Raw genomic sequence first — 14,488 nt, forward strand, 5'->3', positions numbered from 1 at the left:
TTGGTTTTTAAATGCTTTAGAAAGAAAACCACTCCTCTTTTCCTGCAGGGTGTTGTAATTCCCATCTCAGTAATGCAACTACAGATAACTGAGCCAGACTGGTTTCTGAAGTATTTTCTTTAGGACCAAGGAAACCTAGGACGTCTTCAAATGAGGGAATGGAACTTGAAGACGGTGTTCCTCGGATTAGGAAAATGGCTGGAAGTCTGAGTGCCAGTAGAATCTAATCCAACTTTTGCTGATTCATGGCTCAGTTGTCACTGTCCTAGGCTCTAACCCAGCCAAATTAGAAAATTCTACCCTTGTGGAGAAGTTAGGAGGAGAATAGAGAATATTAGAGGTTTCCTCCACCCTACATTTCTTTTTTTTTTTTTTTTAAGATTTTATCTATTTATTTATTTGACAGAGAGAGATACAGCAAGAGCAGGAACACAGGTCGAGGGAGTGGGAGAAGGAAAAGCAGGCTTTCCGCTGAGCACACCCCACATTTCTTTACATTTAGTTTTAATAAACCATTTGGTCTCACAGCCAAGACTAATAGGTGATGATCCCTTGGAGCTCAGAGTATCAGAAATGTGCTGCTGACATCCGTGTGGCCATTTAAAGTTCTTTAAAATTACCATTTTTTAAAATGTTTTAATTTTTTAATATTTATTTTATTTTTTAATTTAGTTTTTTAATTTTATTTCTTCAGTGTTCCAAGATTCATTGTTTATGCACCACACCCAGTGCTCCATGCAATACATGCCCTCCTTAATACCCACCACCAGGCTCACCCATCCCCCCCATGCCCCTCCCCTCTAAAAAGTACTGACCTAGGGCTAGTGAGACAAGCAAGTCCGAAGCTTCTGCAAAGCTTCTGTTGTTAAACTGGGTATGAAGCCCACCTGAGAGCCGGATGCTCAGAGAATTCTGCACGTCACACCTTGATTTACACCCCATCATGCTACCCAGCCAGGGGTTATACATTGCATAACCTGACGGGGTTATCCAATGAGTCATGAACACTCACCACAGAAAAGGGCCAGGAATTTTAAAAACACCCCAAAGTTGAGCTTCATATTTCCAAAAAAGAGATTGAAAAGCCAAAATGAAACAAAGCCCAGTGATTTCCTCTCTCTTGTGTCATTCTTGAGCTTGGGGGTCTCTCTAGATACTTGGTGAGTGTCTTTTTTTTTTTTTTTTTTTTATTTGACAGATCACAAGTGAGCAGAGAGGCAGGCAGAGACAGAGAGAGGGGGGAAGCAGGCTCCCCACTGAGCAGAGAGCCCGATGCAGGGCTCAATCCCAGAACCCTGGGATCATGACCTGAGCTGAAAGCAGAGGCTTTACCCCACTGAGCCACCCAGGCGCCCTTAGATACTTGGTGAGTGTCTTGATACTTGACTGATTCTTCGGAAGCCTCATCACTAATGGACTTTGGTCAAGACTCCCAGGCCTCTTACGGTCCCGGAGTTCCATAAGGCCATCTTAAACCATGACAACAAACACCACATCTCAACTAAAAAATCTGAACACCCTGGGACAGCTACAAGCTGTCCTTTCCCAAGCCAAGGGGACGCCCCACCAGGTGAGCCCCATTGTCTGCTGAAATGTGCACATGGGAACAAAAAGGGAATAAAGGAGAGAACATGTCCTTGTGTTTCACTTTACCAGGATATCAGTTCACTTGCTCGGAGTCCACAGTTCACAAAGCCATAAACTTGTTTTCACCACAGAGCAACTTCTCGCCATGGTTCACATTTTGGGCGGTGGTGAATGAAATACTTAAAGCTTCTTGCAAAAATCAGAATTTCCTATGGTGACATCTCCAGCACTGTCCTCAAAACTCCCTTCTTCCTTTTCATCCTTAAAATCTCTTGATCCCCTCCCCCTCCTTTATTTTTGAAAAATGTATTATGAAAATCTTAAACATACCCAGGTAGAGAATAATCTATCATGTAATTTAGGCAGTCAGCGTAGGGCCCATCTTGTTTTATCTACGCTCACATCCTCTTCTTCATTCTCCCTCACTAAATTATTTTAAAAGCAAACCCAAAACATCTTATCATTGCATTTGTAAATATTTTATTTATTAATTCTCAAAGATGCAGATCTTTTAGAAATATTGTTTTTATTTACAGATAAAAAATAGACTGAATGTATTATATGCATCAGTAAGAAGTCAGAAAACATAACGAAGCAAGACTGGAGAGATTTAGAAACTCCGTGAAGTCATGAGTCAGGCAAGAGTTAGTTCACCTCAAACCTGCATCTTCTGCTGCTTCAGGCTTTGCCCTTTCCAGCTGTACTCTGTGACCTCTCTGGGAACCTGTCCCTCCCATGGGGTTGCTCTGCAGAGTAAGCCTTTGGACTCAGATTTAAGGAGAAAGCTCCACGGGTACATAATCTGTCTAAAGCCCTTGAGAAAGGTCTCATGGTAGACCCAGAATCTTGGCCAGATGGGTTTCTGTTCCTATGGCCTTCCCTGACACCTTCATTCCAGGGTCCTGACATTTCTCAAGGATCAGAGCCCCAAGTTCTCAGGGAAATAGCCACTGACTAAGAAAAAAAAAATAAAAAAAGAGAGAGAGAGAAAAGAAAAAAGGAACTAGCCATAGTATCATTATCATAGCTGGAAAGAAATTCACAGTACATCTTTCATACAACTAAGCAGTGAGAGTTCAATCCATTTCCCCTTTGATCCAAGCATCCTGGACTCTCAGATGCTGGACTGAGCCTGGAGAGAGACAGGCCTTGCTTCCGAGAGCAGTCTCCCGACAGACACACAAATAGTCAAGAACCTCACCAAATGGGGAACCTGGGTGGCTCAGTCGTTAAGCCTTCAGCTCAGGTCACGATTCCAGGGTCCTGGGATTGAGCCCTCCATCGGGCTCCCTGCTCAGCGGGAAGCCTGCTTCTCCCTCTCCCATTCCCCCTACTTGTGTTCACTCTCCAGCTCTCTCTCTCTCCGTCAAATAATAAATAAAATCTTTTTTTTTAAGTTTTTAAAAAAATTTGTTTATTTGACAGAGAGAAATCACAAGTAGGCAGAGAGGCAGGCCGAAAGAGAGAGGAGGAAGCAGGCTCCCCGCCAAGCAGAGAGCCCGATGCGGGACTCGATCCCACGACCCTGGGATCATGACCTGAGCCGAAGGCAGAGGCTTAACCCACTGAGCCACCCAGGTGCCCCAAATAATAAATAAACTCTTAAAAACAAAACAAAACAAAACAAAAGGACCTCACCAAATGAAGTTCGCAGCTTTCCCTTCCCTTTAGTCTGAGCTCCATGCTCTCCACATTTTTTGCCACTATATCCCCAACAGCTTCCCAAGGATTTTGTGGCAGCTTCCAAGGGCCACAGCTTCTGGAACTCCTTGTCTATGAGTCATGCCTCCCAACAATCCGTTCATTTTGTCCCCACATTTTTTTTTTGTCCCCACATTTCTTTTCCATCAAGAGATCCCATGTTATGGAGCCCGATGATTTACTGTTTGATTCACTCCAAGGTCATTAACCGTGTCAGTTTATAGTCCAACAAAGGGGGGTGAGCTATGGGACAGCCTCTCTAGTCTGGACTAGTTTCCAAAAAGTTGGGTGAACACGCGTTCCCCGCTGAGCCCTCAGGCCGACCGCCAAGCCCCGCACCCTGCGTGATGTGTCTGCTTCCCTGGAGGGAAGTCCTGGCCCCCTGTCAAGGCTGTAGACTGGGGTGTTAAGAGAGGTAAAGATGGAGATGGGGGGAGAGGAGGGGAAGATCCCTGCTGCCAGAGATCCTGTGTGCTGGGGCTCCTGCAAGGAGCGCGCCAGTTCTAAGCCACGGTATTGCACCTGACACATGGGAGCCTTCCCACCAGAGTGGCTGCCTCACCAGTCTTGAGATTCCCAAGAGAGCCTCACCACCTTTTGTCCTCTGCTGAGTCCAGACCCAAACTTGCTCTCAGCCGGCAGCTGGGCTCGGGGCTTAAGGTCCCCCCAATAAATGACTTTCCCCACTGTTACTATGTCCTCCTTTGCAACAGGATACAGATGCAGCCTAGGCCTTGCTTCCGCTGACCTCCTGCCACCCCACTGCACCCTCTCCCAGCCAGAGGCACCTAGAACAGGATCAGCAGGCTCTCTACAGATTACTGTTAAATGTCCAGGAATTTTGTCAGCTGGCTGTTGAACACTGACACTACTAAAAATTACATTATATAAATTTATGATTTGAAAGATTATAGTACAAACAGCTAATAAATACTGAAAACATCATATATCTTAGTTGATTTACTACATTTTACTATTATTGTGCTTCTAAGGTTATTTACAACAAACCTGTCTCTACGGTGAAAATACAACAGAAATGGTGCCCGCCAGCCTCGTGACCCCCAAGCTTGGGGACTTTACACGGAGGGCCCGAAACCACATTGTTGGGGAGCATTTACACAACAAAAACTGACACACAAGAAGAAGAAAGGCTTATAGTCTCTCGAGAGCAGAAAGTTAAACACTTACCAGCTCATACCTGTCTGACAGATCTCCAGGATTCTAGACCCCCGGGGACATCCTCAGCCCAGCTTGTGGAAAGCGCACCGGGTACTGAATTTAAAGAGAGCAAGGGGCATAGGAGTACCACGGCGAAGGGAACCCAGGAGCGCTTTAATCCTAACTATCTCCAGTTTGGGCCAACCTTCCCTGTGAGGCTCACCGGACTGACCAGCTGACCGCAGGCCCTCGGGTGCTGATGTCCCGCTTCAGTGTTCTGGGCTGGATGCGCACCGGGACCTGCTGGCGGGGAGGCCTCTCTCCACAGCCGCTTCAGGGCTCGCCTCCTGCTGCCCTGCTCCTCGCCCTTCTGTCTTTCTTCTCTGCACACACGGCTCTGGCCGTCTCAAACTTCGTTCATTCCTCAAATACTCTATGCCAGGGGTTTGCAAACTCGGAAGCCTGCAGGGACCGTGTGGTAGCAGCTTCGCGCCAGGCTCTGAGGAGGGCATGCTGTTCCCTGCCCTCCACCCAGGGGCCTGCTCAGCCCCTCTGCCTGCGCGGTAGAGGGAGGACGCCCTGCCGTGATCTTATTTGCCAAGAGAAATCAGATCTCTGGATCTTTGTAAAAGAGGAATTTCCCTCCTTTTGAAGGCAGAAATTTCAACTAGAAATTTCTAGTACTAGGGGCACCTGGGTGGCTCAGTTGGTTAAGCCGCTGCCTTCGGCTCGGGTCATGATCTCAGGGTCCTGGGATCGAGTCCCACATGGGCTCTCTGCTCGGCAGGGAGCCTGCTTCCTCCTCTCTCTCTCTCTGCCTGCCTCTCTGCCTACTTGTGATCTCTCTCTGTCAAATAAATAAATAAAATCTTTACAAAAAAAAAAAAATTTCTAGTACTAGAAATTTCAGTACTAGAAATTTATCCACATGAGGTGGATATGCTCATCTCCCTTACCCCGGCAATCATTCTATAGCATAGAGGCATTATCAAATCAGTACCCTGTGCATGTGACACACACTGTGTGTGTTGATCGTTTCTCCAGAAAGCTGGAGGAAAAGGAGGTAAATAAAACACATTGCATTTCTCAACTCCTGGGAAATCCACCCCCCTTTTTTTCTGGGAAATTCACACCCCCCTATTTTTTTTTGTGCGAATTCCGAGCTAAACCAGCCGATGGTGACAGGTGTTGTACTCAGAGGCCACCAACGCGAGGCCCCCCAGCCTCTCAGCCGCCTAGTTTCACCACATTCATGCACCTTGCCAGCAACCCTCATTAAACATGAGGGGTCCCTTACGCCTCAGGCTTTTGAGAAAGCCTCTGGCACAACCCAACCCAGAAAATTCAAATGTGGGGGTGGTTCTCTCCCAGGGCACCTTTAGCCCACAGATGAAAGGAGTTGGTGAATCCAAGTCCCTGCATTCCTGCTCTCTGGTGGGACAATTCTGAGGCACTTCTAAATGACTCCGCAGGGACACCCCACGAGGTTGAACTCCAGGTGGCCACAAGGCCAACAGACTCACCTGCACATGTTCAGTGGTCAACTTTTTTTTTTTTAATATTTTTATTTATTTATTTGGCAGACAGATCACAAGTAGGCAGAGAGGCAGGCAGAGAGAGAGGAGGAAGCAGGCTCCCCACTGAGCAGAGAGCCCGATGCGGGGCTGGATCCCAGGACCCTGGGATCATGACCTGAGCCGAAGGCAGAGGCTTTAACCCACTGAGCCACCCAGGTACCCCCAGTGGTCAACTTTGAGTTCTCATTCCCCGCCCTGGAGTCACCCCAAGCAAGCTTCCTGTGCGCACCCAAGGGCTTGTCCCGGTTGGCTTTCAGGGAACCAAACTGTCTACAAGGATGGATGCTCTCACTGCGGGTTTTCGCACGTGCTGTCGCCTCGTCGTGAACACTCCTGAACCGCTCTGCAAGAACCTGTTCAGGATCAGTACCTCTGGAAGTCGTCTCTGACCCTCCTCTCTTCCAATGCTGTGCGATCCCACTGCGCCGTTTCCCTAAGCACATCACTCCCGCACGTGCAAAGTCTTACGAAGCTACAATACAAAAAACCTTACACTCTGTTTTAAGTTTTAGGGACATGTCCATTGGATCCTACGGCCCCCAACCCCATTCCTGTTTTACAGGTGCGGAAAGGGAAGCTTGGGAAACCAAACGTAGGCTGGACTTGAACTCACGGGACACCTTCCAGGACGCTGACTCCCTTAAATCTGAGGCTCGGTGGCCTAACATCACAGTGACTAATGGGGGGAGCTGAGGACTTTCAGCAGCGGCTCCCTAGCACCCCAGGCCAAGCAAACCTCAGGGGAGGGGAGGGAGGAGGGTAGCTCAACGAGGCTGAACTTGAATTTCAGGAGTTGCCTTTTAAAGGAATATTTAGAGAGCACAGAGATCCACAGAAGATGTAAGTCGCAAGTTCTTGTTGTTTTAAATTTCAGACATTAGATTTTTTTTTGTCTCTAGATGTTCAATCTGGGACTATTTTATATTTTACGTTTTTCTCATCATGCTCACACCTTCTTCTGCCTTCTTGAACACATGGAGGAAGTTTTCTCATCGCTGTCTACTAATTCTGTCATCGATTGCACTTCTGAGTCTGGCTTTTTCTTTTTAAGAAGAAAAAAATTGGGGGGCCGCCTGGGTGGCTCGGTAGGTTGGGTGTCTGCCATTGGCTTGGGTTGTGGTTTCAGGGTGCTGGGATGGAGCCCTGCATGGGGTTCCCTGCTCAGCGGCGAGTCTGTTTCTCCCTCTCCCTTTGCCCCTCCCCCCGCTCTTAAGTGTGTTCTCTCTCCAATAAATGGAGAAAATCTTTAAAAAAATTTTTTTTTAATTAAAAAAATCTTTAAAAATTTTTTTAAGTGGGTGCCTGGGTGTCTCAGTGGGTTAAGCCGCTGCCTTCGGCTCAGGTCATGATCTCAGGGTCCTGGGATCGAGTCCCGCATCGGGCTCTCTGCTCAGCGGGGTGCCTGCTTCCTCCGCTCTCTCTCTCTGCCTGCCTCGCTGCCTACTTGTGATCTCTCTCTGTCAAATAAATAAATAAAATCTTTAAAAAAAATTTTTTTTAAAATTACTAAGATTTCTTCTGGGGATAATTAGTAATCTTAAAGTTGCACTAAATCATGCATAGGATATCAGAAAACACAATCTTCTGAAAAAGCTCTCAATATATTTAGTTCAATAGCATTCATTGTAATATGGAATTAGGGATGATATCAGAAGTTTGAGGGTCAGGAATCCAATCTCCTGTCGTAATAAAAATTAGACACAAAACCTTAAAAATCAGACATGAAAAATTAGACACACACTGCCTTCTTCCTCTATTTCTAGAGAATGTTACAAAGTTTGGGTCTGGCTTAGGTATCAGTGACTGAATACAACTGTTTTTCCATGAGGTTTTTTTTTTTTTTTTAGAAAGAGAGAGAGAGAGGTCACAAGTAGGCAGAGAGGCAGGCAGAGTGAGAGAGGGGAGGAAGCAGGCTCCCTGCGGAGCAGAGAACCCAACTCGGGGCTCGATCCCAGGACCCCAGGATCATGACCTGAGCTGAAGGCAGAGGCTTTAACCCACTGAGCCACCTAGGCGCCCCTTTCCATGAGTTTTTAACTTAAATAAACATTAAAACAAAGCCCCTGCGGGCGCCTGGGTGGCTCAGTGGGTTAAAGCGTCTGCCTTTGGCCTGGGTCTTGATCTCAGGGTCCTGGGCTCAAACATGCTCAGCTGGGAGCCTGATTCTCCCACTCTCTCTCCCACTGCCCCTGCTTGTGCTCTCTTGCTCTCTCTCAAATAAATAAAACCTTCAAAAGAAAAAAAGACCCAGATTTACATAGGGTTTTATTTACATATACACAAAATTTCCATCAACAGTTTTGATTTTAGATAGACTTGGTGGACACACTGCCTCTAAAAGGTATTAAAAGAAGAAAAGAAGTACACAGGTAGTGTAGACTTTACTTGTTGTTAAAGCACTTTGTTTCAATCTTGTTTTCATCACACTCTACCTGAAATTAAAATGGCTATCCCCACTATACAGGTTAGAACACTGAGGCTGGCCAAAGGGGCCAAGACTTGAATTCAGAGATCCTGGGCCATTACTTGGGCCACATTTTTCACTAAAACCTAGTAGCTGTCAGGAGTAGAGAGGCCTTGATCAAAAGCCAAACTAAAATCTTTCATTAACCCATAGTGAACATGGACTCTGGCTTAAGCCGGAGTGAGGTCAAGGGTCAAAGTCCATTTAATGCTTTTATACAGAAAAGGACCTAGATTCAACATCTGCCCCCATGAGACTGTATCACAACCAGGATCTTGAAGACGATGCTCCAAAGACAGATCCTGCTCAGTACCGTGCTCTCCCCACCCAATGCTAAGGGCTTGCGAAAGTGCAGCTGACCAACGATATACAGCCCCCAAACATGCATAACATGTCTCCCCAAATACCCATTGTGTTTCTTCCCAAATGAATGCACGTGGGAGGAGTGTGTACCTTCCGGTGGAAGGGCTACACTTGAGGCTTCCATCTCTCGGTTTCTCATTTTAGCAAGGCAGATAACCTGTCTTGCAGGGAAGGAACTGGATTTCCAGATGGACTAAGGAGCCAGCTCATTTAAAGAGCTGGTACACAAATCTGGAAGATTCTGGAGCCGTGCTTCCTACAAAGGAGAGAGAGGGAAACCACAGAGATGGGCATCAAGAGTAAGCCCACAAATATAGTGGAGGTCAGACCCAAAGCCCAAGTATGTGTGCGCACGAGCGTGTGTATGCACATATGTGTAAACACACACACTTCTTTATATGTAATATATTTTGGGAAATGTCAGTTTTTATAATCTCCTAGGTTTATGGTTTTAAATTGAAATACAACATGGACTTGGAACAGTGCACAAATACGGCTCAGTGACTTTTCAAAAATTCAATACATCCAGGTAACCGGCACCCTGTGTATGAGACAGAACAGTCCTAGCCCCTTCTGCTACGTTTACTTTCTAAGGCAGCCTGTAGGATTAGAATCAAAGTCAGATGTCCATCAGAAGCAACAGGGAAACAATGTTCAATTTTCTGACCCAAAGACCAGAAAGAGAGAGGTTTTAAGGCTCAAGAGGTGCATTTTAAAAAATTATCTTTATTTAGGTTTCTGATTCAGCACATGTATCAAAGACTAATCAACATAAAGAAGTAAATAAGACATTAATTGGAAGTCTTACATCTCTCTAAACTCTGACCAAGAATGTCAAGATTGCCACTATTACCAGAACTCCAACCTAGTCAAGTTGTAAACAAGCTACCATGAACATACAGTGTGCACGGAGATGCAGAGGCAAAGACATGCTAGCACTTGGCTCTCCTCTCTTCCTTGTTGATGTCTTTCCACTTGACAGTCCACTTTTGCTTTCCATGCTGAGTTCCAAATAAAAGTCCAACGGCTCAGGGTCGACCTGATCCAAACCTCTTCCAGAGGAATGCATTCTTAAACTGATGTGCCTGCAACTTTGTTTTTGCCAAGATGAAGTTCAGATCAAGATGTACACTACAATCTCGATGACGGTGCAGACCAAGTCAAGAAGTGAAGTTGAGCAGTAACCCGAGTTAAGGCATGAATGCACACATACACGCACACACACAGCGCCCACGCAATCCTGAACATAGGCTTCCTCCCACTGCCTCGGGAGAGGCACCCGGGGCCGGGCCGTTAACCACGATGCCAAGCATTCTGGAAAATGCTCCCCATAGTGTCATGCTAACAGCTGTGTGTGTGTGTGTGTGTTTAAGAAAAAGGTAGAAAAGAGAAAACAAGAAACCAGAAACGAAAACCTAAAAACCCCTTAATCTTACAATGGCTCTCGAGCATGAACTCGTGTAGCAGCGTCAATGGCTGGCTCTTTAATAAATTTGGAAATAAAAGGTTGTTTTTACTATGTATTTCTTTGGTAGTTACCACTACAAAGTTTTCATTGTGGGTTACCTATAAGACAAGTACTAGACAGAAGATCAAGTTACATAGAAACGATTCTTCCGTACTGGTAAGATAAAAAGAATGTGCTCTCGAAGCACAAGTTACTACGCTTTTTCTTGCCTTATTGGGCTTCCTCTATAAGCAAGGCTTCGTGCAGGAGAAGTTCATGTCTACCTAACAGAGGGTGATACATAGTCTATTTTCCTACAATTGAACAGTTAACAAAAATTCACATTATCAATGATCTCTGGTCAAATCAGTTAGAAGCCAATTACCAAGGGACAGCAGCACTTGGTGCCAAAGCCACATTCTGGTCACACATTCATCCCATGGCTGTAGTCAGTATCTCAGGAGCTCAGAATTTAAAACTCCTTTCAACTAACAAGGAGCAAGTTAAATTAAATCTTCCAATACTTCCACCATCTGCCAAATTTTTAGAATTCTGTCCAGAATGCCAGCACGCTTGATGAGAGAAAGCAGTTCAGAGCCCAGAGGTGTCAGGTATTAGAGAAGTTAATTTGGTTTCATATAAAAGGCATGGTAATCTGGCAACAGAGTACTTATCCTATTAGCAGCACAGTGGTAGCCAAGGGTCTCTGTCCACAAGACAGGGAAAGGAAGCTCCTAGAAGCTCCTGGTGCATCCGCCTGCCCTCGGGCCAGCTCCTGACTGGACAGAGGCCTTCAGGGAATCACTCCAGGGTGCCCCTGGGCACGTGGGCCACTAGAATGGCAGGAACCATATTCAGCCCCCACTGAGAAGCACCCGTGGTAAGTCAGCTTCCCATGGGTGAGGGGACTCCTGCCTCCATGGGCTGGGGGTCTGAATCTGATGGGTCCCTGGCACGTGTACTGCCCGTGCGTGACGGGTGGCACCCGGGGTCAGAAACCACTGGAGAAGGACCTGAAACAGCATAGATTCTAAAGAGTAGTGTTTGTTCGATCAATTCTGAATGTCTGCAGGGAGGGGCAACTCATTTATGTCGACAAAGTGCTGTCTGAAGGAGCTGTTTTATTCTGAAATGAAATGACGAGTCTGGGGGAACCAGCACTCCATTTCTGCAAAGTCTGAAAGTCAAGAACCTGTTTCTAAAAGGCAATTGTCAGCAACGGTTTGCTCACACCAAGTGCTTTTTCATTCACCATATGGCAATGTCGCGACTTTTGTGCTTTCGGGAGGTAACACTATTGGCAGGAAGCGAAGGGAAGCTTGTTACGTTACGGACGATCTCGGCTGCGTGCAAGCCACTATCTGACAGCACTGAATTCTATCAGCTCGCAAAAGAGTCTTGTAAACATAGACCGTACTTCTCCTATGAAAAAAAAACAAGAACTGTACCATGAAGGCAAAATGGGTTTGCCTCCTCTCAGAATTCCTCGGAATGGCAATGTACCAGGAGGGGCAACGGGCTGTTGGTGAGGTCCCTGGGTTTGCCAGGACCCTGTCTGATCAAATTAAAAACCTAAAGCCTCGATAATGAAAGGGCACACTTCTTCCCCTTATTTGAGAACTGTACTATGATTATGTATATTACATACAGATTATAAATAAAATTTAGATCAACCAATTGGGGAGTTAGGGGTGGAAGCAGGAAGAGGTGAAAAATCCTATTGTTGCTTTTACTCTCAAGTTCTTAAAACGCTAGTCAAACACTATTTTCCGACAAGACTTGCTTCATTCTGTAATTTTTAAATACGCATTCGAAGGCAAAAACGGAAGTTTCTATACTGTACACTATCAAATATCTACAATGTCACGGTTCCTTATTTTTAGGAGTGTGTTCAATAAAGAGCTAGCTATTATATTAGAGATGGGTGTCACAAAACATGGACTCTTAAAAATTACTGATAAATTAATTTTCAGTTCTCTGATTATATCCAACAGATACACATTCTCATCATAAAATATACATTCTCTAGTAAGTTATTTTCGTCCACAGCATATATAAATATGCAAACACAGGTGGTAAAAATCACTTTACTACCAAAGTACAAAACAGTTACTGCTGAAAAGCAAAAATAAAGATGTTGCAAGTATTAAGAAAAGAGTGACTCACAGTGTTCCACTTCCAAGTGAAACCAAATGATTTATTTGTGCTAAATGAATGGAAATGATGTATTCAGAGTATACTTGTTTGTACACCACACTTGCTGATATTGGGCAGCACGAACGCTCGGGCTTAGGGGCTCCTTTCCGCTCACCTCTGGTCTTTTCTGCCAAGCAATAAAGGATTCTATGGCCATTAGGCCATGATATTCCTATAATGTTCATTTCAAATAGTACTTTCTAATAGTATTTTGCACCTTTAAAATATTTGTTCAAACTCTATCTTAGGGGAACATGAAGAATGGAAAGGGGAAAACAGCTGTTTTTGTTACAATCACATTGCTTTCTGCAGCAGATATCCAAGAGTGTGTTCTAATCCGCCGTCAAAACCACTGGTGGGCAGGACAACATTTATTGACTCGTGTTGGAGAGCCCATCTGGGTAGGTTAACACTAAAGATAAGGAAGGAATCACACCTTAATATACACTAATTATCCATCCCACATGTATGTGGAAAAGGTACAGCCATGTGACCCATTACTTTTAGTCTGTTTAACAAAAGAAATGGATGTTGACAGATACTGAAAGTAACCTATAAAAAGTGTATCTGTAGAAAGCTCTATTAAAGAGTATATTGTCTTGGGCACTGGTGCATCTAACTTTCCATTCTACACCGAAAGCTAGATTTTCAAAGGTCTGAATTGTAGTGCTGAATTATTGGTATGTTTGGTAAACACCATTATAATGGGGATGGGGAGGAGAGGTAACAGCTCAGTAATTTTCTGCAAATTCATGAAAAAAAATATAAAAAAGATATCCCTTTTTATTTTACAAACCTAAAAGCCAGGAAAATGAAGCTCTGGGGCCAAGCAAAAATTGCACACTGCTGCTGAATTACCAAATATTGAATAGCAAATGTTCCAGCCAGGGAATGGACGTACATGTAGATTCAAGTAAAACACTGATGGAAAAAGTCGTCTGTTTAGTGTTGTAGACCCACAACACTGGCTGCGCTTCCGACAAACACTTACAACACAATTAATAGTGAAGCCTAGATAACCTCAGTGCAAATCAGTCAGATCCAAAAATGCCAGGGGAGGAAGCCTTTGGCGTTGAGTAGACGGCTCCGCTGTACGAGTCCCAACATGAGATGCGGACTAAGCACATGCATTAAGGCTGGGAGGAGGGGTGCGCCGGGTGTTGCGAAGGGGCAGGCTGCGAGGTGGCTGCTGACGGGGCCGCGGGCTGCATGGGGGGTGGAGGCGGAGGCGGAGGGGGCTGGACTGGGGTCTGTGTGTTGGGAGACGGAGGCGGCGTGGGCCGCTTGAATTTGTCAGGACTGTTGCTTCTCCGTGGTGAAGGCCTCTGTAGACGGGACAGAAGAACAGGTCAGTCTGGGTCCAGATGTCTCATTTCTAACAGCCTGATAAGCCGGGGGCGGTGAGAAAGGGGAGCGACATAGACAAGAAACTAGAGAGCTCCTTGTCTACCCCTATTGGTTTCTGAACTACTAATGAAAACTTCGACAAGGTGGAGTTTACACCTACACCTTTGAAAAAGCCATGCAAGAAATGTGCACTGACCAAACTACTTGGCCCTTCGATGGGACAGTCCTAGAATTAAGAAACAGCTGTCTCATCCTCCGCTCTAATCTTTTCTGTCCACTGTATGTCCCCAGGTTCCTTCCACCACTCAGGTAAGTGGTCAACATCCTGAAAGATGCAGCTCAACCAAATGTGTCTTTTACATAAAACCCAGCAAACCAACAAAACCCAAAATCCAGATACCTCCTGCTTTCATAGAATAAGAGGCTTTTTTTAAGGATTCCATTATCAGAAATACCCTCACTTCTCTCCTATTCTCAAACCCCTGTTAGCTACATTTCTAACTGTTCTATTAGTCAACCTACTAACCAGCTCTGAAGAAAAAACTCCCCTGAGTGAAGTCTGAACCAAACACACTTAAGCCTCCTTCTAATTCCAGGAGAGAAAATTTGGAGTGAAACCAGAAATAAGGCTAGTTTCAAGAAGAATAC

At 45.3% G+C, this 14,488-nt stretch overlaps 2 protein-coding genes across 6 annotated transcripts in view; both read right to left on the reverse strand.

Moving 5' to 3' along the window:
* The window catches only part of MRLN (myoregulin), a 31,820-nt gene extending 27,118 nt beyond the window's left edge, over positions 1 to 4,702 (reverse strand). For all 5 annotated transcript variants that reach the window (XR_006383301.1, XR_006383302.1, XR_006383300.1 and 2 more), the window contains exon 1: positions 4,477 to 4,702. The gene's annotated coding sequence lies outside the window, so the exon portion shown is untranslated. The remainder of the gene's footprint in view (positions 1 to 4,476) is intronic.
* A 4,854-nt stretch (positions 4,703 to 9,556) lies between these two features.
* Positions 9,557 to 14,488, reverse strand: part of CCDC6 (coiled-coil domain containing 6) — a 107,835-nt gene continuing 102,903 nt past the window's right edge. Inside the window, exon 9 of the mRNA XM_044239555.1 lies at positions 9,557 to 13,818. Within this exon, the coding sequence (XP_044095490.1) occupies positions 13,624 to 13,818 (195 nt within the window). The 3' untranslated portion in view covers positions 9,557 to 13,623. The remainder of the gene's footprint in view (positions 13,819 to 14,488) is intronic.

Source organism: Neovison vison, chromosome 2 (genome assembly GCF_020171115.1).
Source record: "Neovison vison isolate M4711 chromosome 2, ASM_NN_V1, whole genome shotgun sequence".
NCBI lineage: Eukaryota > Metazoa > Chordata > Mammalia > Carnivora > Mustelidae > Neogale > Neogale vison.